The 24,625-nt window shown below is 40.0% G+C and overlaps 3 protein-coding genes across 8 annotated transcripts; all 3 read left to right on the forward strand.

Moving 5' to 3' along the window:
* The first annotated feature begins 553 nt into the window (after positions 1-553).
* On the forward strand, positions 554-7,500 carry rnf14 (ring finger protein 14). Of its 2 annotated transcripts, XM_069510435.1 has the most exons (10): positions 577-707; positions 1,669-1,801; positions 3,268-3,426; positions 3,690-3,820; positions 3,980-4,169; positions 4,492-4,877; positions 5,051-5,279; positions 5,886-6,058; positions 6,266-6,396; positions 6,485-7,500. In XM_069510435.1, the coding sequence occupies exons 3-10, from the start codon at positions 3,276-3,278 to the stop codon at positions 6,543-6,545; spliced, it is 1,452 nt and encodes a 483-aa protein (XP_069366536.1). In that variant the 5' UTR covers positions 577-707; positions 1,669-1,801; positions 3,268-3,275; the 3' UTR covers positions 6,546-7,500. The 2 variants fall into 2 exon arrangements, with proteins under 2 accessions (XP_019952936.2, XP_069366536.1); XM_020097377.2 differs by lacking the exon at positions 1,669-1,801 and having other exon boundaries at positions 554-707.
* Positions 7,501-8,344: 844 nt separating this feature from the next.
* endou2 (endonuclease, polyU-specific 2) lies at positions 8,345-13,807 on the forward strand. The gene is made up of 7 exons (XM_020097144.2): positions 8,345-8,557; positions 9,287-9,459; positions 10,157-10,262; positions 11,420-11,541; positions 12,240-12,352; positions 12,549-12,702; positions 13,454-13,807. The coding sequence occupies exons 2-7, from the start codon at positions 9,358-9,360 to the stop codon at positions 13,703-13,705; spliced, it is 849 nt and encodes a 282-aa protein (XP_019952703.1). The 5' UTR covers positions 8,345-8,557; positions 9,287-9,357; the 3' UTR covers positions 13,706-13,807.
* A 799-nt stretch (positions 13,808-14,606) lies between these two features.
* On the forward strand, positions 14,607-22,707 carry LOC109635869 (NEDD4 family-interacting protein 1-like). Of its 5 annotated transcripts, none has more exons than XM_020097333.2 (8): positions 14,619-14,815; positions 17,184-17,271; positions 17,976-18,106; positions 19,381-19,440; positions 19,917-20,004; positions 20,546-20,670; positions 21,002-21,068; positions 21,508-22,707. In XM_020097333.2, exons 1-8 carry the CDS (start codon positions 14,786-14,788, stop codon positions 21,609-21,611), a joined length of 693 nt encoding a protein of 230 aa, XP_019952892.2. In that variant the 5' UTR covers positions 14,619-14,785; the 3' UTR covers positions 21,612-22,707. The 5 variants fall into 5 exon arrangements, with proteins under 5 accessions (XP_019952894.2, XP_019952892.2, XP_069395781.1 ...); XM_069539680.1 differs by having other exon boundaries at positions 17,976-18,094; positions 19,378-19,440; XM_069539681.1 differs by having other exon boundaries at positions 17,976-18,094.
* The last annotated feature ends 1,918 nt before the right edge of the window (positions 22,708-24,625 follow it).

Here is a 24,625-nt window from a genome sequence, read left to right on the forward strand (position 1 = left end):
GTTTAAAAAGTTTGCTTATTTGTCAAATACAAATAGGACACATTACTGTTTTTTTGATCCAATAATTCAGTCTCAGGTGGAGCGGGGGAAAAAGACAGAGTGGGCTGGCAATCATCCCCTCTTTAAAAAAAAACCCATTAATTATAAATATATTTTCAATTTGATAAAGCTTATCCAATAAATAACTGTAAACACACAAAAACATTTTATAAGTACAAATGTGTATCAGCAATCACACTTAAAAACATCTTTTAAAGGTGTACTCCTTCCACTGGAGTGATGCTTGATTATATTTTTATTACATATATATTAGTGATATGAGTAAGTTATTATAGCAGTTCATGAAGTTGGTTGAACTCGGGGCTAAGTTAAAGTACTTTGTCCTAAAGTGCGAGAGTATTATGCGTAGACAGCGTGTGTTTCTAAAAGAAATGATTATTTATTGATTTCATTATATACAAAGTTGTTTCGTGTAATTCTCCGCTCAGCCACCTACATGGAGTTGACATTCAGTTTATTTGACTTCCTACATGTTCACGCATCGTAAATGTCTGCGTGTGACTCACGTGTAGTTTGCGCGTTTACGAGGCCTCGTGCTTTTTGGCCTGTTTGACTTCCCGTACTAATGGTCAGTAGTCTGCGGGGTGTGCAGAGGATCCCGTCCGGAGGCAGCAGCTGTCAGTGCTGGTACTTGTGTCTCTGAGAAGGTAAAGAACACGTCCGTCCCACTGTGTCGTCGGTGCCGTACCGTGTGAGAGCTGCAGAGCGGTGACACCGCAGAGGAACAGCTGCAGCAGGTTCGAGCTCCCTCTGGAGCCGCAGCTGCTGTTTACATTAGCTAACTAGCTTGAACGGCTACTGCCGAAAGTTACAGGTCTACTTCTTCAGCTTGCCTCACTTCCTGTATGAAGTGTGTTAGTTCACCTTTGACAACAACAGCCCACAATGTAGAGTAGTCTAATGTTAAAGTGTTAAAAGCACCACTTTGTCTAATGTCGATAAAGTTTACTTATGCTAGTTAGCTTGTTAGCTGTGGGGCTCGTTATCGACTGCCATGCACAGGCTGATGTTATGTCACGACTCAGTTTCCAGTTTATAAAACACTGTAAGATAAATGTTGAAGTAATCCAGTCTGGTTCAGTAGTTCTACAATTATTTCGGATGTAAAACTCAGCTTGTGTCGAATCGGTTTGATCTTTGTGGTGATTTTTCAGGCTGACGTACGAGGAGCTGTGGAACCATTCCATCATAGAGGTGTACAGTTGTGTTTTCTTCTTCTCCACCATCATGAAACCGATCAGTGTAGGTCAGATAACAAAATCACATGTGTGCAAGTCACCAGCAGCACAAACAACATCAGTCAACACAGAGACTGGACTGTTAGACTCTGATACAACAGTCCAGTCTCTGTGTCTCATAATTAGACTGTATTAACTTGAGTTATTTATACTTCTGATAATTGATTGTGCAGTGATCAATGTTCCTCAATTTTCAGTTTATTAGTGTGACTGCAGACTCTTGGGACCATGAGAGAGCCTGTGTTTTGTGAATGAAGTGATCTATTTGGATAGTACAGCGTTATCAGGTCTCTGATGTATGAAGGGGCTTGATTGTTAAGGGCTTTACATTTGAGGAGCAGGGTCTTGAATTCTATTCTGAATTTTACAGGGAGCCAATGTAGAGAAGCTAAGACAGGAGTACTATGATCTCTCCTTCTAGTTCCTGTCAGCACTCCTGCTGCAGCATTTTGGACCAACTGGAGACTTGGAGAATTACAACGACCTCAGTTTTACTTTTAGAAGTAAGAAGTTTTGGGTCATCCAGGCCTTGATGTTCTTGAGACATTCCTGAAGTTGAACTAAGTGATTAGATTCATCGGCCCAAGGACAGAACCTTGTGGAACTGCATGACTAACTTGCATGTGAATGGAGGGGTCATTGTTGACGTTAACAAATTGAAATCTTTCTGATAAATAGGATTTAAACCAGTCTAGTGCTGTTCCTTTGATCCCTTTATGTTGCTCTAGTTTCTGTAACCAGATATTATGATCTAGTGTCAAATGCTGCACTCTGATCTAACAGGACGAGTACAGAGACAAGTCAATCATCTGATGCCATAAAAAGGTCATTAGTGACTTTCAATAGTGCTGTTTCTGTGCTGTGATGTATTCTAAATTCTGACTGGAATTTTCCCTGCAAACCGTTACTATCTTAGTAATCACACACCTCGTTAGCAACAGCTTTTTCTAGGATTTTTGAAATGAAGGGCAGGTTGGATATGGGTCTGTAATTAGGTAAAACCTCTGGATCAAGTGTAGGCTTTTTAAGCAGAGGTTTAATAACAACTAACTTAAAAGCTTGTAGTATGTAGCTGGTTAACAAAGACATGTTAATCTGATTCAATATGGAACTGTCAATCAGGGTCAGTTTCAACCCTTTGGTTAAAGGTACAGTGTGTAGAATTTTCTGATATCTAGTGATGAAATTGCATGTTGCTGCTGAACACCCATCACCTCACGCTCTCCTTCCAAACATGAAAGAGAACCTGTGGTAGCTTCAGTTGTCATAAAAACTCAAAAGGTGTTTAGTTTGTTCAGTCTGGACTAATGTTAAAAACATGGCGGCCTCCGTAGAGAGGGTCCCCTCGATGTAAATATAAAGTATATAAATATAAAGGGTCTTCTCTGGTGGTTAAGAAAACTACAATTCATACAATTTAGATGAAACTAACTAGTGAAAACATTATGAGGATCTTTTTCTACATAAAATGTTTACCAATAGATCCCTTTCACCTTAATCTTACACAGTGGACCTTTAAAAACACTAAATAGTTCCACTTTAAGGACAACCAAACAACCACTGTCAAATTATCTAATCATGGAAATAATCAGCTTTTTCTGCAGTTTTTGGGCTTTGGTCGCCAACATCTGCTGCATAAGAGATTTAAACTCTTTATATTCAGATGTTTTTTAATCTGAAGGGTGGTGAAATCACCCAAGGGCTTTGTGGCTTCTACTTCTGACCATCATTACATTTAGAACATGAAATACATTATCTCCTGTTCATTTTAAAGAGTCAGCAGGATAATAAGTAACAAATGTTTAATTAAAATATCAATGCACAATAGGGTATTTAAGTGTTAAGGTAGGATTGTCAATGGTTGCTTTTGTGTTTGTATTGATCTCATGTCTTCAGCGTTGCTACATCAATGAACTATACTTTGATAATGATGGATTTACGTCACTCACTTGTGTATTTGTTCTTGCAGGAATGTAAATGTCTGAGGACAAGGAAGCCCAGGAGGATGAGCTGCTTGCTTTAGCAAGTATTTATGATGAGGACGAGTTCCGTCGAGCCGAGTCGGCTCAGGGGGGAGAGATTCAGCTCTGTTTGGAGCTTCCTCCTGATTTTAAAATTGTTGTTAAAGGTAATTGCAATAATTCTTTATTGTACAAAGTACAGTACTGTGCAAGAGTGTAAGGCACTTCAGATGTTTTGATTCATATTCATCATGCAATGCCATGTGGGAGGTGTCTGATCTCAGATCCCTTCTACATTAAGACAATTACTTTTTTTTTTTACTGTCTTTAACTTTTACACTGTACTGTAGATGGTTGGATGTTTTCTCTCCTAATCTTACTATGACATCGGTTCATTAGAAACACTCCTTATGTCTTCTATCTGTTGCAGGAGAGATGAAAACAGATTACAATGTCTGCTTCTTGCCTCCTCTGGTGCTCAACTTTGAGCTTCCTGCAGACTATCCTTCCACGTTATCACCAATCTTCACTCTCAGCTCTAAATGGATGACCAGAGTTCAGGTAAGAATAAGCTCAAATATAGAATGATACCACCTGCCCTGTTTTCCTGTCTATGCTATATGGTTCTACCATAAAGATGTTACAACAGTAAAACAGAATCACTTAAACTTCATCAGTCTCAATACCAGCTCTCTCTCTTTTTCTGCTTTACCTCATCAGATGAGTTCTCTATGCAGACGTCTGGATGAGCTGTGGGACGAGAACCAAGGCTGCGTGGTTCTTTTCACATGGATCCAGTTCCTCAAAGAGGAGGCTGTGGCCTTTCTTGGCATCCAGTCTCCCCTTGAAGTCTTCAGGGGAGGAAGTAAGGCAGGTAGTGAGCGCAGGAAAACCGACCCAGCAGCTACAGGTATGGTATTTACATATTTCTTTTTGCATGAACGGTTGCATGAACTTTAGCAAAGATAACAAGGGTAGTATAGATCATGTTGGATTTTGTAATCTCACTTCATTTAAAGTTATACCGAGAGGAGATGGAGGTGAGGGTAAGTACACTGTTGTCCTGTGAAGTTGATTAGCTCATTTCATTTAACATTTATTCACTCTGCTGAATGTATGTGTTAGCACACACCATATTTATTTCACCAAAGCACACAATGTGTATGTCATAATCACACTTATAATTTAGTTGCTTCTTGAAATTGGTTTAATCATTTACCAATTATCCTCAGCTCTGACGCAGCCTGGGAGTCTTTCTGAAAACACTGAGGAGAAGAAAAGAGAAGTGAAGAAGGAAAAGTCTGAAATGCAGTTGACGCAGTCTTCTCAACTTGACCCGCGGACTGTCCTGTTGAGGGACCCACATTCTGACCTCCTACCTCAGCTCCTGGACTTTGATGAGGCGCAGCGCCAGAAGGTGTTTGACGGCAAGGTGTTCTGCTGTGGGATCTGCTTCGTAGAGAAGCTGGGCTCCATGTGCCTCTGCTTTAAGGAGTGCCAGCACGTCTACTGCAAGGCCTGCATGACCGAGTACTTCCAGATCCAAATACGGGACGGCAACGTTCAGTGCCTTAATTGCCCTGAGCCAAAATGTACCTCCTTAGCCACACCATCGCAGGTACGGTACGTTAACACAGTATGAGTGTATATCTGTGTTTTTACTTCTAAAACCATTTTACAATTAAAACAACACGGTGACTTCCCACAGGGCAACTTCCAAGTTTCCCAGCCCTATCATTTCTTTATTACCAGTCGCTCTTCTGTCTCTCTTCCTCCGTCTTAAATCTTCAGGTGAAGCACCTGGTGGATGATGAGCTGTTTGCCCGTTATGACCGTTTGCTGCTTCAGTCGTCTCTGGACCTCATGGCCGACGTGGTCTACTGTCCCCGTCAGTCCTGTGGCACCGCCGTTATGGTGGAGCCAGACACAACCATGGGCATTTGCACTGCCTGCCAGTATGCTTTTTGTACACTGTGCAAGCTCGGTTATCACGGCCTCTCCAGCTGTAAAATCCCTGCAGGTAATGTTATTGGAAATACAGTAGTAGTGTTACTGAGAATAACAAGTTATTATTTCAGTTTTGCTATAAACTGCTGACAGTTTGATATTTGACACTGCCCTTCAATTTAAACACTTTGTAGATTTGTAACGTGTCCTGTAATTTTACTGATAGATTCTTCTTCTCCACCCAGGGGTCTTTGTTTTAATGGAGAAATATCTGAGTGTAAATACAATATCCAGTTATTTCACTGTTCACCCACCTGTATTAGTCCACTGCATTTTGCTTTATAATTTTTCATCCTGTTTAGCATGTTTCTCTGTTACTCTAAAAAATAAATTTTGCGATCAACGGTTTGTGGGTTAAATCAATTGAGTAATAAAAGAAATAAACTTTTTATACAATACATTTCAGAAACAATTGACTCAAAACTAAAAGCACAGTTGGGATGTTTGGGACGCTTCTGAGTTGCTGTAATGTGAACATTTTCCAAGAGACCAATAAAGGAATCGTTTAATAGTTAAATTATAGATTATTATATAGGAAGAATCAATTGGAACAACATTACCCACCCTGGCCCTTCACACTAAACCCACCTCTGTCCCTGCCTTTGTTCATGTGTCACAGATGAGCTGCGTAATCTCAGAGATGAATACCTGTCAGCCTCGTCTGAGGGGAAAAAGTTCTTGGAGCAGCGCTTTGGGAAGCGAGTGATCCAGAAAGCAGTGGAAGAGTCTTTTAGCAGAGACTGGCTCAATGAGAACTGCAAATCCTGTCCACGCTGTGGAACCAATATCCAGGTTGGGCTCCCCCTGCTGGTCACAGCACAGTAGAACAGCCTTTGAACATAGTCATGGGGGGTGCATTGTTAACTGCTGTCAGTTTGAATGTTTAATGTTCTATAAGCCCTTCAGTTTAGACTTACAAACGGCATTAACTCTACTGTCCTGTAGCTTCTGTTCTGTTCATTTGCTGCGTCTTCTCCCTCTGATGTTTCGTCTCTGCAGAAAGTGGATGGCTGTAACAAGATGACCTGTACCTCGTGTAAACAATACTTCTGTTGGCTGTGTCTGGGCGTCCTCAGCAGAGTCAACCCATACAGTCACTTTAACAACCCACATTCACCCTGTTTCAACCAGTGAGTGATCGGCTCCTCTTCTCTATCAGTCAGTGGCACTTTATATGCAACAACAAGCTCTGAGCGTGTGCTCTCTTTCTCTCCGCAGACTCTTCCATGGTGTGGATCTCGATGAAGAAGATGCCTTCTGGAGCGATGAGGAGGACTGACACTAGTGCGCTGCCTCTCAACTGTTCGCTCCGTCTGAATGCACTTTAGCTCATGATACCATCACTTCACCTTCTCTGTGTCTGGATTAGAACATCCGCCACTACGACCATTTATTATGATATGATGTTCAAACATGATCTCACGTATAAAACAATGAATCCCTGGATGACGTGTCCTCATGTTCATATAAAAAACTCACCAGATTCTGACCTTAATGGATTTGTCACCAAGACACACTTTTAAAAAAGAGGTTTGTTTTTATTGTTTTAATTTTAGTTTTTGCATTATTTTTTTTTTGAGGTCCAGAGTGGGGAAACTCTAATACAGACATGGGTCTTTTCTTGGGATGCAGTTTTTGGAATGGTTTAATTCATTATTTGCATTTGTCCTTACAGATTGTAATATCTGAGGATATACAGTGATCATGACAGGACGTCCTGTGATCGGGTTACTGGGGTTGTGATTATGGTTGTGTTTGTGTGTTAGAAAGGAAATCCTCTCTTGTTAAACAGCCAGGGTAATTAATAATGGTTAACTAATAACTAGATTTATTCACACTTTGTTCAACTGACATTTTTATGTTGCCAAAATGTTAGTGTCAGAGAGAGGCCATACCCTGTGCATTGTCTAAATAAAACAAGTTTGTGTATGTTAATTTATTTATTTTTTTCTAATTTGCGTACACTGAGGACTCTGATGCAAACAGCTTTGTTTGAATTTGAATTCAGATCTATTTTTCATCCTTCACAGCTTCAGAAGTGCAGAATACTTTCAGAGTTCATGTTGGTCGAAGCTGTTTAAAAGACAATCTCCTTTTCAGAATTGCACATATTCATTTTCCTATCCACCGTACCTTCATGCCTCACATGTATGTTACGTTTGAAAAAAGGATTTACAGAATCCTGCTGCAAGGCATTTAACATACTGTTCCCGAAAATAAATGTTACCACTGAACATATCGTCTGTTTTATTCACTGGATCTGAAGCTGGACGAGGCATCTTGGTTCTTCTCTGTCGTCACAGTGAGCCGAGCACACTTCAGACTCACTAAGGCCCAACTGTCCCCTCAAGTGACCACATTTAAATTCACTAGATCCAGATTTTTATTTAGAATTGCACCGAATTTAACAAACTAAAATATCAGTCCCCTGAATGTGCCTGTTCTATTTTTTAAACCAGCTTCATGAATTATTCTCTTGAGAAGTCAATGGAAATGTTCATATCTCACAATGTTAAAGAAAGTGAATCACAATAAAAGATGGCAGTCAGTGCAATAATGTAATAAAACACTTTGACCCAGTTAACATTTTCAATTATTCGTTTTAAAAGCAATAAAGAAAGTGTCAAACTTTGTCAAATCTGATAAGAGGACTTAAATCTGGTGTTTTTCACAAATTGTGGGACCCATTTATGAATAATTTAACTTTTCCTCAATTATGAACAAACATTTGAACATGAGATGATTCAGAATAAGATTAGATTTAAAAAAAAATCAGCATTCAAATGAGCATTTTATGTTGATTTAAAATTGTTTTTGCTCTTTGCCGTGCTTTATGCAAACTCTCCTTTAGAATATCTTGTTACCTGGAACATGACCCATATTTACCCTACAATCCAGAGGTTATGCTGTGACAGAGAGAAACAATGAAACACTAAAGAAACAAAGAGCCCACGTTTTAGCCTGAGACTGAAAAGAGACGACAACATGGTGTAAATCCCTTTGGCTAGAGTTGCTGACAGGGGATAACCCTTTAAAACGGCCCCTCTCTCCTGTCGCCTGCTGCCTCGTGCTCTCTGTCCGCCCCCCAACCCCTGCCTGTCTTTCTCCATACACATTGACTGATGTGCCCCTAAAGACACCTGCTCTCACAAACACAGGAGAGCAGCACCGGCAGCATCTGACCAGCAGCACAGAGGAACGTCACTGACCCTTGTGACCATCAGCGTATATCACCTCACTCAACCACAAGGACAAGACCAGACTAGACTTATAACAGTTTCCAAAAAAAAAGGTCAGTGGATTTTGATGTGGTGCATGATGGGATTGGGACCCTGGGGCTTGGATGGCGATGGTGGAGTTCTCACATGTCACTGTCATGGATGTGTGGTCTGATGTCAGCCATGTTTTTGTGGAATACAGTGGTGGAGCACTGGCTCACGTGTGTTCTCTGCCTGTTTGAACAAAGCTTCGGACTCTCACAGGCCCGTGTTCACTTCATGACTGTTTCATGATCAGTGTGTAAAATGATTGTTATCCGATTGATCTGTCTGAAGATGTGATGGTGCTTGAGTTCGTTCTCAAGTTGTATTATTATCTGTATGAACTTTATTTAGAACAGTGTATCAACGACATAAAGTCAGTTAATTACACTAAAAGTGCCATAAAACTACAACATCAGATACATATGAAAAATAAATAAAAGAATAAAAAATCATATTAACTGAAAATAATCAATTTACTTATTTTCTAACTTACTTAAATTATTAACTCGTAAATTCCACGATTACAGCTTCATTCTATAATAATTATCATAAAATATGACTAAAAATTAAAAATAATTTTAAACAAAACATCCATCCAAAAAGTATTTAAATAATGAGGGAAAACTGGCACTAAAATTACTTCAAAAAAGAAAAGTCCAAAGATGTTTTTTCTGTCCACCACATGAGCTCATTGTGAAACCTCCAGACGATGTCAATGTCAAAAACTAGAGGCTTCTTTAACTGTTTCTCTCCCGTCAGAGACGTGACCTGAAAACACAACAGTCCCCGGCTGATCCACTGCAGCAGCCCCAACACAACGGTCATATCATGATTGAGAGCGACAGAGAGCTGTCGGCCATGGTGCAGGAGCTGTGGGACAACGATGTCAACAGACTCCGACCAGGAAAAGACTACAGGATCTCCCTGCAGGTGCCACACACACACACACACACTTTGACCTTTAACCTACCTAGCCCTTAAAACACATCCACAATTTAAAGACCATCTTATCACATGCAGCATTAAGAAATAGCTACAACACTAATTTTAACAGTGAACTAGAAGCTCTGAAAAGACAGCTGGACTATTTTGAGGGTTTCAGGGTCGCACTGTTTGGTTCTGAAGTCATAATTAAATTGGATTAGTGGGAATACATCAATCAAATTTAGCTCTAATTGGATGCAAAATGTCACAAGGAGATCATATCTTGCACATTAAACTAGAAACAAAGCATATACATCCACCAAGGCCCAAAGGTCCCCTTATATTAATTCGAGCTGCAGCAATTTACACACACTCATGGAAATCAGTCCCCTGAATATGCCAGACTTTTTAAAATCATGATCCATGAATTATTCCCTGGTCAATCAGAGAAAAGTGAATCAGTGAAAAAAAGAACTTCCTGGATCCACACTATGATTTCATGGGTTCTTTCTTGTTCCATTCCTCCACCAAGTTTCATGAAAATCAGTTTTGTAGTTTTTTTGCATAATGCCGACAAACAAACAGAACTACCAATGAACTGCGGGTCAAAGACGAAACATCCTTGATGGAGGTGATGAGGATTTCTTTAAACCTATAATATTTGTCAGATGTTGGAGTTTCAGTGCTTCTCTCTCTGCCTCAGGGCAAAGCTGGAGACAGCATGGCCATCAGCGACAACAACGACGGAGCAGGATATCCTCTGTTCACATTTGTTGACGAGAACATTTTTAAAAAGGAGACCTTTCTGGGTAAGTAGGCAGAGGGATATATTGGGGGTCAATTACTTTTTATTCCAATAATTTGCAGAGTGAGCCATCTTTCTTTGAGCCCTAATATTCAGTGTGTCTCTTCAGTGGAACAAGGCAGCCACCAACTGGATTCCTGTGGATGTAGCACCAGTCTGCTGCTGCTGCCTCTTACACAACTCACTTAAAAAAAATTGTCCTCTTTCATTCGTCAGCCGCATTTTGCCAGTTTGACACTATCCTCCTCGTCATCTCCCTTCAGAGCAAAGCCTTTTTCATAGACTCATAATCTCCTTATGACGAACAGCGGCGCGTTGCGTAATCACAGAGCACACAGAGTTCACAGAGAGATGGTCCTCTGGAACCACTGGCTTCTCATTCAAGTCTTCCTCTGCAGTAATAAGTGCTGAGGCTGCGACACACGGTCCTCTCTGATGATTCTTGTCACAGATTCATGTTGTGCACGGTGTTAGAGAGAGCTCCTCGGGGAGTTGAGTTGTGTAAGAATCGGTATTAAGAGTTCAGTCTGAGGCTGACGTCTGCTAGAAAAAAGGGAGGATTCCTCCCTCTGTGCTATTTGTGTATTTGCTCATGTTCATGTGACCTGGTTAGAGAGCAGGTGCATCTTTTCATGGATTTGTGCTTTTAAATCCAGGCTTTCAAAAGATTCCGTCAGGTATGTGAATTAGAATTCTAAAGCCTCATTGTCATTGCTTAAATTTGTACAACTAATTTGTTGTGCAGCACCTAAATAAAGATAGATACAAACACATATTCCTGAACACACATCTGTCCACATTCATAATTAATATATAAAGAACAGATGAAAGATACAAGCTTCCCATCATACACATGGACACTGTAAAAAAATATATTTCACAGTTACAGTTGCTCCTCACAGTAAAGAGTCTATAAGAAATATAGAAGTACACTGACAACAAAAGGCTTCAGTCAAAGAACTGATGTCAGCTCACAGACTCGATATCTAGAGACGTAAACAGGTTTATCAGACCATCCACAGAGACCAATCACTGAGAGTGACTCGTTTTGAGATCCTTCTCTGTTGATTCAGTATTATTTGTATTATTTATTTTATCATTCTTTGTCTGAGACTGTACATAAATCGGTGTTTGAAGAGTTTATGTGTTTTCTTTCCGCAGCCTTTATTTCCCTGCTGGACAACTACGTGAGCGACACTGGCGAGCCAGAAATTGTAACTCCTGAGGAGGTGGCAGAAAACCACAAGTTCCTGGACTCCATCATTCAGACTCCCACCATGAAGGTAGCTCCCCATCCATCCATCCATCCATCCACCCAACCATCCACCCATCCACCCACCCATCCATCCATCCATCCACCCATCCATCCATCCATCCATCCATCCATCCATCCACCCAACCATCCACCCAGCCATCAATCCATCCACCCATCCACCCATCCATCCATCCACCCACCCATCCATCCACCCACCCACCCATCCATCCATCCACCCATCCATCCATCCATCCATCCATCCACCCAACCACCCATCCATCCACCCACCCATCCATCCATCCACCCATCCATCCATCCATACGATGTATCAATTGATAGTCACAGGGGAGTGGGGGTGTTATATAGATAAATATAACGATCATTTTACACAAAGATAGCATGGGGGTTTGATTCTCAAGAACAGCTCATGCAGAACACTTCACAGTTGACACTACACTTCCCAGAATCCTCAGCGACACATCTGCCAAGTTTGAAGTCAATAAGTTGAGTGTTATTTGAGCACAGCCAGACATTTTGTACATGGTGTCCAATATGTAAAGCTGTAATGGTATCAGTGTTAGAAAAAAACAAAAAGCAATACAAATCATTTTCATTTTATGTTTGTGTATTTTGGGGTATTTAACTGAAAGAATACAGCAAAGGTTAACAGTGCAATGATTGATTTAAAAGTTAAAATTCCATACAAAACTCTTTCCTTGTTTGCAGATAGCCCATAAATACCTGGTGGAGAAGCACCTCTCTCCTGCGGATACGACAAAATTCAAGGAGCAGCTGTACAGGATCTGGTTTGAACTGTATGCAAGGAGGGGATCCAGCAGGTGGGTGGCATCTGGCACCGAACCTAAACACACAATAACTCCAGCAGTGGAATCTGGCACCGTCATAGTAGCTGTCTTAACACTGAGAAACTGGCTCTGTGACAAATGTAGTTCTGCCCATGTAAATAAAAAAAAGATCTCATCATTTCATGAATGAGTTTGTGGTTTGACCTTTTCCTTTTCCGCCTCCCTCCAGGCCAGACTCCTCGGGGTTTGAACACGTGTTTGTTGGAGAGACGCGAGGAGGACGGACTGTGATTGGTTTTCACAACTGGATCCAGCTCTACCTGCAGGAGAAGCTGGGACACATAGATTACAAAGGCTACAGCGTCACTGCAAATTCACCCCAGGTACACAGTGTGTTTTTTAATCAGGATGGTAAAACTATATCATGATATGTTTTAAATACTACAAACCCAAGATAAAGACTAAACAAGTGTGACAAACCAGCTTTTGTCTTCTAAGACCCTCTCAAAAGCCAAATTTTGAATTTCCCAGCAACACCATCATCTATATTTGACACATCTGCTCCTCTCGTTGACTCTCGCTCTGTGTGATCTCATCATCGGTCTTGCACTCTGATGAGAAACCTCACATTCTGCTGTGGACACATGCACTCACTGTCCTGAGCAGCTCTGTGGATTCTCAAATCTTTAAGCTGTGGAGTTCATGCAAAGTCATCTGTGTATTCTTATGCTTATGTTCAGGGGGGTTATCCAAGAATCTTTAATAACTTTAAACTTAGTCAAATTACACTTTTAATAATAACTCTTCAGTCACAGGTTCATTTTTAATATTTGAGGTGAAAATTCTACTTTCATAGTTTCACAATATATTTTCTAAGTCTAATGCAATGTAGAACAAGACAAAGTATTTACATATGGAACTTATCTTTCCTTCTTGGCAAAACTGGGCTTCCATACAATATGTCCACTCTCTGGTTGTGGGTAGAAATATGTAAAACACTGGCAAGATGTCTAGTTTCTTTATATCTTTGTGTTTTTACTCTCACCTCCTCCTGCTAGTTGCTAATGTCCTTTCTCTCTGCTACGACTAATAACGACTCACTGACGCTGTCCTCACTGTCACTTCTCACTGCAGCCTGACGAGAACAAACACATCCTGGCCCTACAGTTCAGCTGGAAGAACGGTATAAAGCCCAAGGGCAGCATCTTCATCGGCGTCAGTCCCGAGTTCGAGTTCGCCCTCTACACCCTCTGTTTCCTCACCTCGCCCAATGAGCGCGTCAAAGTCCAGTTCAGTTTCTACGATGTGGAGATCGTTTGCCACCACTACAACCAAAAGCACATAGGCACCACCTACCCTGTGCTCCTCAAGTACCAGAACCTTTAGTAACCTGACCTGGAAATCAATTTGCAATACACAAAAATGTCATAGGTATTGTTGTTGCCTTTTTATTTTAGATAAAGATTCAATAAAACCTTACAAGACCCACTTGCATTCGCCTTTGTTTTTATTGCCTGTTCAGAGAGTGTGATGAAGAATATTTCAAGTCTACAGATTGATGCAATACAATTACATGCGATGTACCTCAAACGAGTACTGGCAAGTACAAGTGGTAGTATAATTTCTTTATGTGATTCCAGTAATGCTTCTACCTTCTGAAAAAGGCTACAGTAAGGTTTTTAAAGTTTGGAGACTGAACAGCAGAACCATCCTATTATTAACTAATAATAATACTAATACAACTATTATTATTATTGTTATTATTATTATTATTAGCCTGACTAATGCTTTGTGTTACAGTTGTGCTGTTGTTTCACCTACATTCAGAAGGGGGCGCTGGAGAGTTTGTTTTGGCCATTGACGTCAGTACTTTACTGATCTCGAGCTGCATCACGTTGACGTGAATATGCAGGACACAGGTTGACATTAGTTTCAAAATAAAAGCGTCAGAGCAATCCTATGAAACAAAACCGAATTGTTCTTACTGGGATGGAGGATATATTGAAAAGTGCTGCATGTGTGGCAACTTCATAAACGCATCACAAATGACACACATTGAAGCAGGTTAGATTTTAACAGGTTCTTTCTTTCCACTGCTCCATTGTACCTGCAACTATATGTCCAGACTCAATCGTATTGAAAATACTGAAGAAGCTGAAAGAGAATGTGTAAAAACACAGTGCACAGAATTAAAACACTGAACACAACTGCGTGATTATGTACATTTCTAAGAATAATATTTTCTGCGGTTTCCCATGCGTGTTCCGGCTGCGTTGTCTTTTACTTTGAAACAGGAAGCGCCTCCCCTCCCTCGTCAGTGGTGTGGTCGGTGCAGGAAGAAGAAGCTGCCTCTCATGGTGGAGGATTCTCTTCACTCTTTGCTGTGTTATATAATTTCTCTGGTTCCCTCTCGGTGTCTCTCGGGCTTCTCTCTCCTGTGGTCGATAACGAGCCGTTCTCAGCGGAATGGCCGAACCCAGCGGCAGATACCAGCAGGTAGGGCTGTGCTCCGGCGGTGAACGTCAGGGGAACACGTTTAAATGTGGAAACGTCGGTGAAAGCGGATTAAAGAAGCAACACAGACACACACGTGTGTGGATGACATGTCGGCGTCGCATTCAGAAACACGACGGGTCCTCTCTGTGCTCGTGTCGTCGCTCGTTACGTCAAGTTTGTCTCCGTTGTTTTCATCGACAGGTGTTAGCATGCTAGCTGCAGCTAACGCCTCTGTGCTAGCTAGCTTGTTTGGCTATCTAGATATCTAGTGTTGAGTGAAACGACTTCCGACGAACCTCAATGTCAATATCAGTCATTTAAGTAAAAGTCTCGAATCAATGTATTGTAATGCAATTCACAGTAATAAGTAAAAGTTTAATTTCATGTAATATAATATACTCCTAGAGGAAAAGTATTTAATTAATGCAATGTAATGACTATTACTGTTAAAAAGTAACAAAGTAAAAGTATCGAATCAATGTAATGTAATACATTCACAGTAATAGGTAAACGTATTTAATTAGTGCAGTGTAAAACTATACTGCTATAAGTAAAAGTATTGAAATAATACGATGTAAAAATGTTGTTTTATATGTGAAAGTATTCAATTAATGCAATTTCAATAAGTATACTGTGATGAGTAAAAGTATTGAATGAATGCAGTAAAATAAAATGGCACTGCATTAAGTAAAAGTATTGAATTAATGTATTGTAATGTACTGTCTGAATCTGGAATATTTTTTTATGAAAAGTGTAAGCTACAGCCGACACTGAATTATAAATATTACAATATATAAACAATATATATATTAAAGAAGTTTAGTAGAAGTATCAAGTAGCATAAAATGTAAGTACTCAAATAAAGTACATGTACCTCTTAATTGCACTGAAGTACAATGCCTGAATACCATTAGTTAGTAATACCCACATCCATGTTTACATGTTGGATATCACATGATGCGCAGCAGTGGGCGTGTTCGCTGGTCATCTAGCTTAACCTCCAAATCTGCCAGCTGACCTGCTTACTGTTGGTAGAGCAGACAGTCTTTATTATAAGTCTGCTTGTGTGGCTGATTGCAGTTATAATTAATGTGCAGACCCATTAGAGAGCGCTCTGTTCTAAAGCCAGTTATGTCCTGTGGGCGAGTAGAGATGTGGCTTGTGTTGGCAGCAAGTCCTTTTATTTTTTACCTGTGTTTTATTTGTTTATCCTAATGTCACTGCGGGTTCTTCACTGCACTACACTGACTATGATCTCTTCCAAAAACTGGTTGGTGACACATAAAAACACAGTTTCCTGAAATCCCTTACGCCTTGAATGGTTTCAGGAGAGGAGTTTACAAATGGATATCTAGTATGTAAATTATTATCTAGAGGAATTTCCATGAAAGAAATGCTTAATTCTAACAAGAGTAAATTTTAATTCTGTGCTCTTTTATTATTGGGATGGGAGATGTTATCAATCGTCCATGTTGTTTATTTTAGTTTTTTAAGATTATCACAAAATGCAAAAAGGGAAAAACGTGTGACATAATCTAATCTAATGTTTTTTTCATTGTAAATTAAATGTTTAAGATCAATTCAAAAATATACGTATTCCCTCAACAAGATAACTCGATATTTAGTGGAAAACTAACCACAGGATGTTTTATACAAACGATTCTTCACTTGTCTCATTTGATAATTATGCAGTTTTGTTGCCAAAATAATGTCTAATACAGATTTTATTGTTTTGCATGTAGAGGTGAACATTTGGTTTCACTGGAAATTTAAATTAATTTATTAAAATTAATTACTTGAAGGTGGAGTCAAGTCTGAGTTTATTGTTGCATCTCTTTCTAAGAGTTTGTAGTACACCACAGGACGTGTTACCCACACCAAAGGGAAAATGAAGGTGTTGATAACCTGTAATTTACACCTCTGTTAAACCATTGGTGCAGACTTTCTACTTTAGGATTTAGTATCACATCAGAGTGTTAATTGATCAAAAGTGCTTTGTTTTTAAATTCTTGTGAAGCTGAATCAGCAGCCCAGAGTAGCTGAGGTGACCAACAAAACCGTGTTCAGTGTTTTTAAATCGATTGGGCTGCTAATGTGCTTTTAATGAGACAGGGAAACTGGTCGGGGCTCATTGCTTCTTTGTTATGTTTGCATGTTATTGTAAAACTTTAATTTGGCTTCAGTTTCATTCCTCTTCTCAGATCAGTTGATGTTTCATGTTTGAGCTCCTTTGCAATCATCATTTAACTGTCATCAGGCAACATGAAGCGCCTTTATTTAAAAGAATCTATTGTCTATTGTAGCCAGTGTTGACACAAATGCAATAAGCCTCAGATGAACCAGGAAGTGTTTTGTTTACCTTCCCCAGCTGCCCAATGAGGATGACCCAGAAGAGAGTCCACAGGTAGCAGCTGACGCACCTCCCCCATACAGCAGCATCACCGAGGACAATGCGGGTAAGACCACAACTCTTCCAGATGATGTCATTCACAATGGTGGCGCATTGGGGAATTGTTCTATAACAATCTGAGTAAACATGACTACTTCAACTGTAGTGTTCAGTACTGAATGATTCTAGTTCCTGATCAGAATCCATGAAGTGGACAGAATACTAAACACGAAGAATTCACTCTTTCAAGTAGAGCTGATTTCTTATGTTGTCATTTTTCACTAGGTTATGTGGACTCACTCATGTTTAATGATCTTACAGAACAGCAGCGGCTGCAACGATTATTTAACATATCGATAAGTTCATCAGCAGAAAATGTTTCTTCCAAACATGAAAGAGAACCTGTGGAGGTCTTCAGTTGTCACAAAAATTCAAAAGGTGTTTAGTTTGTATGACTGTAAAAACATGGCTGCCTCCTTAGAGAGGACCCGCTCCTGATGTCAATATAAAGTATTTAAATATAAAAAGCCCATTCTAGGGTAAAGAAAACAACAGTTTGTACAATTTAGATTATCACACACTAGTGAAAACTTCACTAGGATTATTTTATATTCATTTTCTACCAATAGATCAAAATTTCTCTGCTTGCAGTTTCTTAAATGTCATAATTTACTGCTTTCTTTGCTATATATATATAAAACTGACGTAGATTCAATATCTTTAATTTTTGCTTCTATCCTTTTGTTTTTAATGTTGCTGTGTCCGCATCAGCCTACTTTGACTACAAGGAAGATGGTGCTTTCCCCAAGCCTCCATCATACAATGTAGCCACTACGCTACCCTCCTACGACGAAGCAGAACGAACCAAAGCTGAGACAACTGTTCCACTGGTAACCGGAAGAGTGAGCGTCTCACTTTTTTTTTTTTCCTTTTTGCAAGTGGCAACATTTCACTGTATACATGAACTGCTGCTCAAAGAGTTCTTGTGTTGTGGAGCAGGAAATGCTTAGCGTTTTTGGAACGTACTTCACTTATCTGGTTGTGTAACTGTCTTTTCTGCATGATGTGCTGCCAGCTTTTGTTGCTGGTTTGAGCAACTGCAGATACAAAAAAAAAGTCCTACCAATCAGATTCAAGGCCACTCAGTCGTAGCCGATTTTACCAGATGTTCACCTGAGTTAGTTCCCTACAAAATGTGTCTTAAGATTGGTACGACATCTGATAAGTGAAGGGGACTTCTAAAGAAAATAAATACGATAGATTTTATTCACAAAGGTCTTGATTAATTCCTCTGAGATGGTTTATACCTATAAACTACAAGTGAAACTGTCGTGACAGTGGACTGCAGGAGGCTTTTTAGTCAACTTCATCAGACCTGTAGCGTGCAGGGAAAGTGCTGACACAAATATAATATAAATGAATGTACCTAATCTATAGTACGAGGCCTTATTGTTGTTACTGGCCTGCCCTCATGCCTAAACTTATGTGCATGACAAAAAACATTATTATTGTTTTCTATGCAGTATGAAAAAACACAGAATAAATATGTACTGATAATGTTTTCAACATGTATTGAACCTACTGTTTTCTTCGTCTAGCTTGTTTTACCAATATCAAGTTGTGCACATTACAAATAGCTTTGAAATGCAGCCATTAGGGTTTATCTCTCATTACCTGTGAGTATTCATGCTTCAGATTCCTATGGCTGCTACTACACATTACTAATCGACCTTCTTTACTTATATATTCATCTAACAATTACATTACTTAATGTTTATTGGACACAGAGGTTTCAAAGCTTTGATGACACATTTGCTTTTATTAGAATATCTTGATTCCTTAAACTGCAGTTTTGTTTGCTGAAGCCAAAGTACACATAGTTCTGTACAGAGTGCAGGCTTGTCAGAAGTAGCTCACACACAAAAGTCCTATCTGTCTCTTTCTGTGTCAGCGAGCAGCACAAATTCAAACATCCTCAGCAGATAGCTTGTTCTGAAAAAAACTGCTGTGTCTGTTCAAGTCCATAGTGACAACATAAACATCCCGACCTCTGAAAAATCAAGACAGCTAATCTCTGACCACTAGTGGTCACTGTGATGCATTGCTGCATGTGGGGCCACCGTGTTTGATTGTTGGTGTTGTGTTTCTCTGCCACACACTGCCGTGCGCTCAGCAGCAGCCTCAGCTCAGGGAACGCCTGGAGACTTTTGACGATGTAATTCGCAGTTCACTGGAGGTAACTGGGAGGAGTGGGAGGAGAGTGTATTTGGTCCTGGTTTGGTGTGTTGTGAAGACGCAGATGTACCCACAGTGTTTATGTATTTAGTTCCCCACATTTCTTGTATGTTTGCGTACTAAGAGTGTTAGCTAGTGCTTAGTTGATAGTTAAACTGTTGTCCTGTTATCCTGCTTTGTGTTTCACTGACTCCAGACCTCTGGGTAATGTGACAGTGAATAGGCTTGCTGTGCTGTGATGTTTCCATTGGTCTGTTGGATGTTTGTGTTGTTCAGCATTTATTGTCAGCAGAACTTGCTCCTCCACCTTGTGTTGTACTGTGTTGTAACTTGAATTAATTAAGATAAGACAAAGTTTATCAAAGGGATTGATTGATCAGTACATAGCTTCAACAGTGAAGCTCTGCTGCTGCCCCTGGAAAGACTGTTGAAGTGTAGCTAACGTTTTTCTCCTCTCTGTCACTTCCTCCTTTACAGGATGAAGACTTTGTGACCAGAGATGACTTTGAAGATGCTGATCAGCTGAGGATAGGAAATGACGGCATCTTCATGCTCACTTTCTTCAGTTAGTTAACAATCTACTCGTGTCTGTTTTTCTCTTTAGCTGCTTTCACACATTTACTAAAGTCTGGACATTTTTATGAAATTTTCTGTTCTATGTGAGAATGTTGCTTCTTTTCCTGCCAGTAAAAGTGAGCCCATGCAAGGATACAGCAGGACAATGAAAGGAAAATTCACAGCGAGGAAAGCGTGTGTGTTGAAAAAATGTCAGCCTGAAAAAAAGACGAGATTTGAGATCTTTAGGTGATAAAAGCAGAGTTGTCATATCCTGCCTCCGACATGCTCCACCCAGGTGCCACTTCTCACCTGAAAAATTCTTAAAATGTTCTTCACACGTGACAATATGTGAAATATCTTGACATTATTTTGCAGACCTTTGTGATCAGTATTAGTCTTTTTTATTTGTATTTATCTTATCTAGTTCTTCTCTCCTTTGATTTGTGCCAAGAATTATCTTATTTTATTACAAATGAAAAATCAAATTATATAATCTGTTCTATTTATTTTCTGGTAACATGCCTAACTTTTTTTTTTCTTCTTTCCAGTGGCATTCCTCTTCAACTGGATTGGTTTCTTCCTGTCTTTCTGCCTGACCACGTCCGCAGCCGGCCGCTACGGAGCCATCTCAGGCTTTGGCCTCTCTCTCATCAAATGGATCCTCATCGTCCGGGTACGCGCACACACACACACACACACACACACACACACACACACACACACACACACACACACACACACACACGAACACACGAACACACACACACACAATCAAAAACATAAAATGTGGTTTTATGTACGCACAAACAACAAAAGCCCCAAACACCACTCTGGTATTTTGATGTTGTTCCTGTTGTGGCTGGCTGGTTGGCACTTTGCTGTTTCCTCAAAGGTTTCTTGCTGCTTTCTTCATTCAGTTTTAAAATGCAGAACTCATTTGAGTGAAACCAGTGTAAGCCATATTTATTGTAACCCATCATTTCTGTCGTTCTGTTGGTTTCTAGTTCTCCACATACTTCCCTGGTTACTTTGATGGACAGTACTGGCTGTGGTGGGTGTTCCTGGTGTTGGGTAAGTAGCCAACCTCTGCATTTAAATAGATAAAATATATTCTGTAGTTTGTATTTACTTTTTTTAAATCAAAGAAGCAGATATTTAATAATGCAGTTATTCTTTAATTCCTTTCAAAAGCCTTAAACTGCCCCACAGGCAAGTCAGCACACATTTCTCCCTAAATAACTATCAACTTTAAACAGTCACTGTTCTATACCAGAATACAATATATTGAACTGAGAGTCTTCTCTAACCTCAGTGTCGTTGTTACTCAATCAGTCACATGTTGCCAAACCAGTTCACGGTGGTATGTTGAACGAGAGTCGGTATCAACCTGATGTAACTCTGTGTACACGACAAGTGATGCGAGCTGTTCAAAATGCAGGCAGGGTTTTATCAGGGTTCATATATATAGTTTGTACTGTAGGTCTCACCATCATATATCTTTCCTCTTCAGGATTTTTGCTCTTCCTGCGTGGATTCATCAACTACGCCAGAATCCGAAAGATGGCCGACACCTTCTCCACCCTGCCACGCACCCGAGTCCTCTTCATCTACTAATTCCACAATCCTTCAGTCTCCAATCACCGCCCTTCTTTCACTGAGGCCCACTGTCTAGCTTAATTCAATCAAAACAGGAGAAAGGAATATTTTTTTCTTCTGCCTGACATGAGTTGGACAATATGTCTATTGTCCCCTTTTAATGTAAAATAGTGAACGCTGAGAAATCTGTAAAACCCATCAGTTGTTAGTGGTGAACTGTCAAGTGCTATTTGCAGTTATGAAGTATGTGATGTATAAATTAATGCCTTATTTACTATTTTACTATCTGTCGGTAGCAGCTGCATGCGCTGTCTACCTGCTTAACCACCAGGGGGCAGTCTTGTTTGTATAATTGTTTCTGGTCTTCAACCTCTTGAAGTCATTTGCCCTGAAGGCTCAGAAGGCCCAGGGGCCAGAGGGCACTTTTGAAGTTATGGGCTGATTTTAAACAAAGTGAGATGATATCAGTTTATTGTGTTGTTACATTCCTGATCAAAACGTATTGTTCCTCCTGTGAAATAGAAAATAATTCAGGTAAATCGAGGCTGAAAAGGGAAAATCATTCGCTGTTCTTGGGTTCCGGAGCTGATAAGTTGAGGGCCACTTGTGTAGAAGATCGGGGGGGGGTCAGGTTTCCCCTAAAGCATCATTTCCTTCTGTATTTAAGCTTCGTCTATGCACTCATGTAAGCAGGAATCATTATTGACCATACATATATTTCAGCTGAAGCGTAAAGGGGCAGTGACATCCAGGGGGCTCACTGCCTTGCTCAAGGGACAAAATTAACTGATAGTCTGCTACTGGATTCACAGTTCACTTAGTTTTCATCAAAAACCAATGATTCCAACACTTTATCCTATTGACACCCCACCGGTTTCCAAAGAGGAAAAGAATATTTAATCACTAGATGTTATTCGGAAACCCTGGCCTGTTCAGAACAAAGTCAAACATTTTATTCAGAGCAGAGACTTTTATTTTCTTTTATGTAGCAATGAAACATTCAGAGTCGTTATTTTTATGTTAACCCCCTAATTCTAATTTCAGGATTATTTTTTTTGCGAGAATTGTACGTGTCTGGCTTTGAACATGTTTGGAATTAAACTGGAAAAGTACACGTTGCTGACATTTTTATTTCGGAATGTAGGATACCACTTCCTCTCTGTGCTCTGTGAGATTTATAGAACATTATCAATTACATAGATTCATTTCAGCTCAGTAGTTTCAGAGTGGTCTTACTTTAACCAAAATGTCTAAATAGGAAAGTTGGATGAGATTTTAGAGAGAATGCTCTGTCAGTGGATAATACATTTTAGAAAAGGGTTATCGGAAATATCGATTCAATATAGTACTTTAATACCTTTTTGATACCATGTTTGAAATTTTACTTGGAATATTAAATGCAAAAGCACTCAACAGTTATCCTACATCATTAGATTATTAGTCATGTATTGTGGTGAAGTTCATTTCCCCTTGCTAATTTTAACACAAGACATATGCGTGTGGAGATCTAGATGATTTACAGTCAGTGGCTAATTATACGTGTCGGCGGTGTGTTTTTCTCGCAGTTGGGACAGGAAGTAAAGTTCACCCCACCTGCAAGACATCGCCAACTGTCTTTGTTTTCACTGGAAACATTCAGTACAGTGTCACATCACCTCTCAGGCCCCCCCCACCCACCTGATCGTATAGCTGGATATTGGCCTCTAGTGGTGCTCAGAGGAAATGACACTGGCTCCATTCAGTTCCTCTTTCACAGGTCACAAGGGGTACAATGTCACCGTCAATTCACTCAAATGGTTATTTTACAGGTTATGAATCCAAACGTCTGCCAATAGCAGAACGGAGAAGTCTAGCAAGTAAGATTTTCATGCAGTTAAAGTCTAGAGGCATGTTAGGCCTTCTGGTAGAGTAATATTAACCAGGGACCTGTTAACAAGGGCCAAACCTCTTATTTCCTCATTTAGATTATTAAAGATTTCATGAAAGGAAACAATCTACATATTGAAAAGCAACTGTTCAATGTTTCTCATCGTTACTTCAAGTCTTTGCCACTTGAACTTGAAAATCTGATTTCCTGAAGTCATTTCTTCTGCTGTGTGCCCTTTGGAAAAACAGAAACAGCTGTCAGTAAAAACTCACAGATGTTCAGTAGCTCAGGGCTGAAAATGTGAACTTTGAACTGTCTGAGCTGTAGAAAACTTATTTTGAGATTTTAAAATGGACTTTTTGTCAGTTCCTTAAATTGAATAAATATATAATATTTTTAATCCGTGAAGGTCGGAGGAGGAGAACGACAAGTAGGGCAAAGGTCGTACGTCCAGTGAACCACTGTGTCACCAGATGACCTTGGACAAACAGACTTCATTTTGCCAGGTGCAGACGGGTTTAACCGATGACAGTCTTTCAGCTGTAAATTCTGGCAGAGCACACAAACAACAACATTCCTTATCATCCACATCTTCCACAGATTCGGCCTCGGTGCACTCCAATCCCTCTGTAACGTCATCTCGCCTCCGCTCCAGCAGGGTCACCCGGTGCAGGTGTTCTTGTTATCCAGATGTCATTCATAAAACAGCTCCATTGTGCCAAGAGCTGTCTGTGTCTTGTCAGCTGTCCCCGATTTACAGAGATGGAAGTATTTCTCAGAGTAATTGATGGGAATTATGTGTGCTTGCCAAGTGCCTGCACTGCTTGCATGTTTTGGCTATCTTAAGATAAGAGGAGACTTTTTTTGATTTACAGAGAGCAGGGGAGTGAGCCGTCTTTGCGAAGAGACAAGCTTTTCTCTTCTGGCTTCTGTTAGACAGAGTCTGTGCAATGACGATGTGAATTTATAACCGACAGCTGATAAAGTCGTGCAAAATGTGGAAGTCTGAAATGCGAAATTCTAATGACTTTTTTGTCATGAATATAACGTAGGTTTGCTGAGATGTAGCTGGGTCATTAGGAAAAGCACAGCTGCTATATAACAATAAAGATGTCTGTTTAATATTCAACTGTCCCAGTAAACCACGGAAGCAGCTAAATGGAAT

This window comes from Paralichthys olivaceus, chromosome 15 (genome assembly GCF_024713975.1).
Source record: "Paralichthys olivaceus isolate ysfri-2021 chromosome 15, ASM2471397v2, whole genome shotgun sequence".
NCBI classification, from domain to species: domain Eukaryota; kingdom Metazoa; phylum Chordata; class Actinopteri; order Pleuronectiformes; family Paralichthyidae; genus Paralichthys; species Paralichthys olivaceus.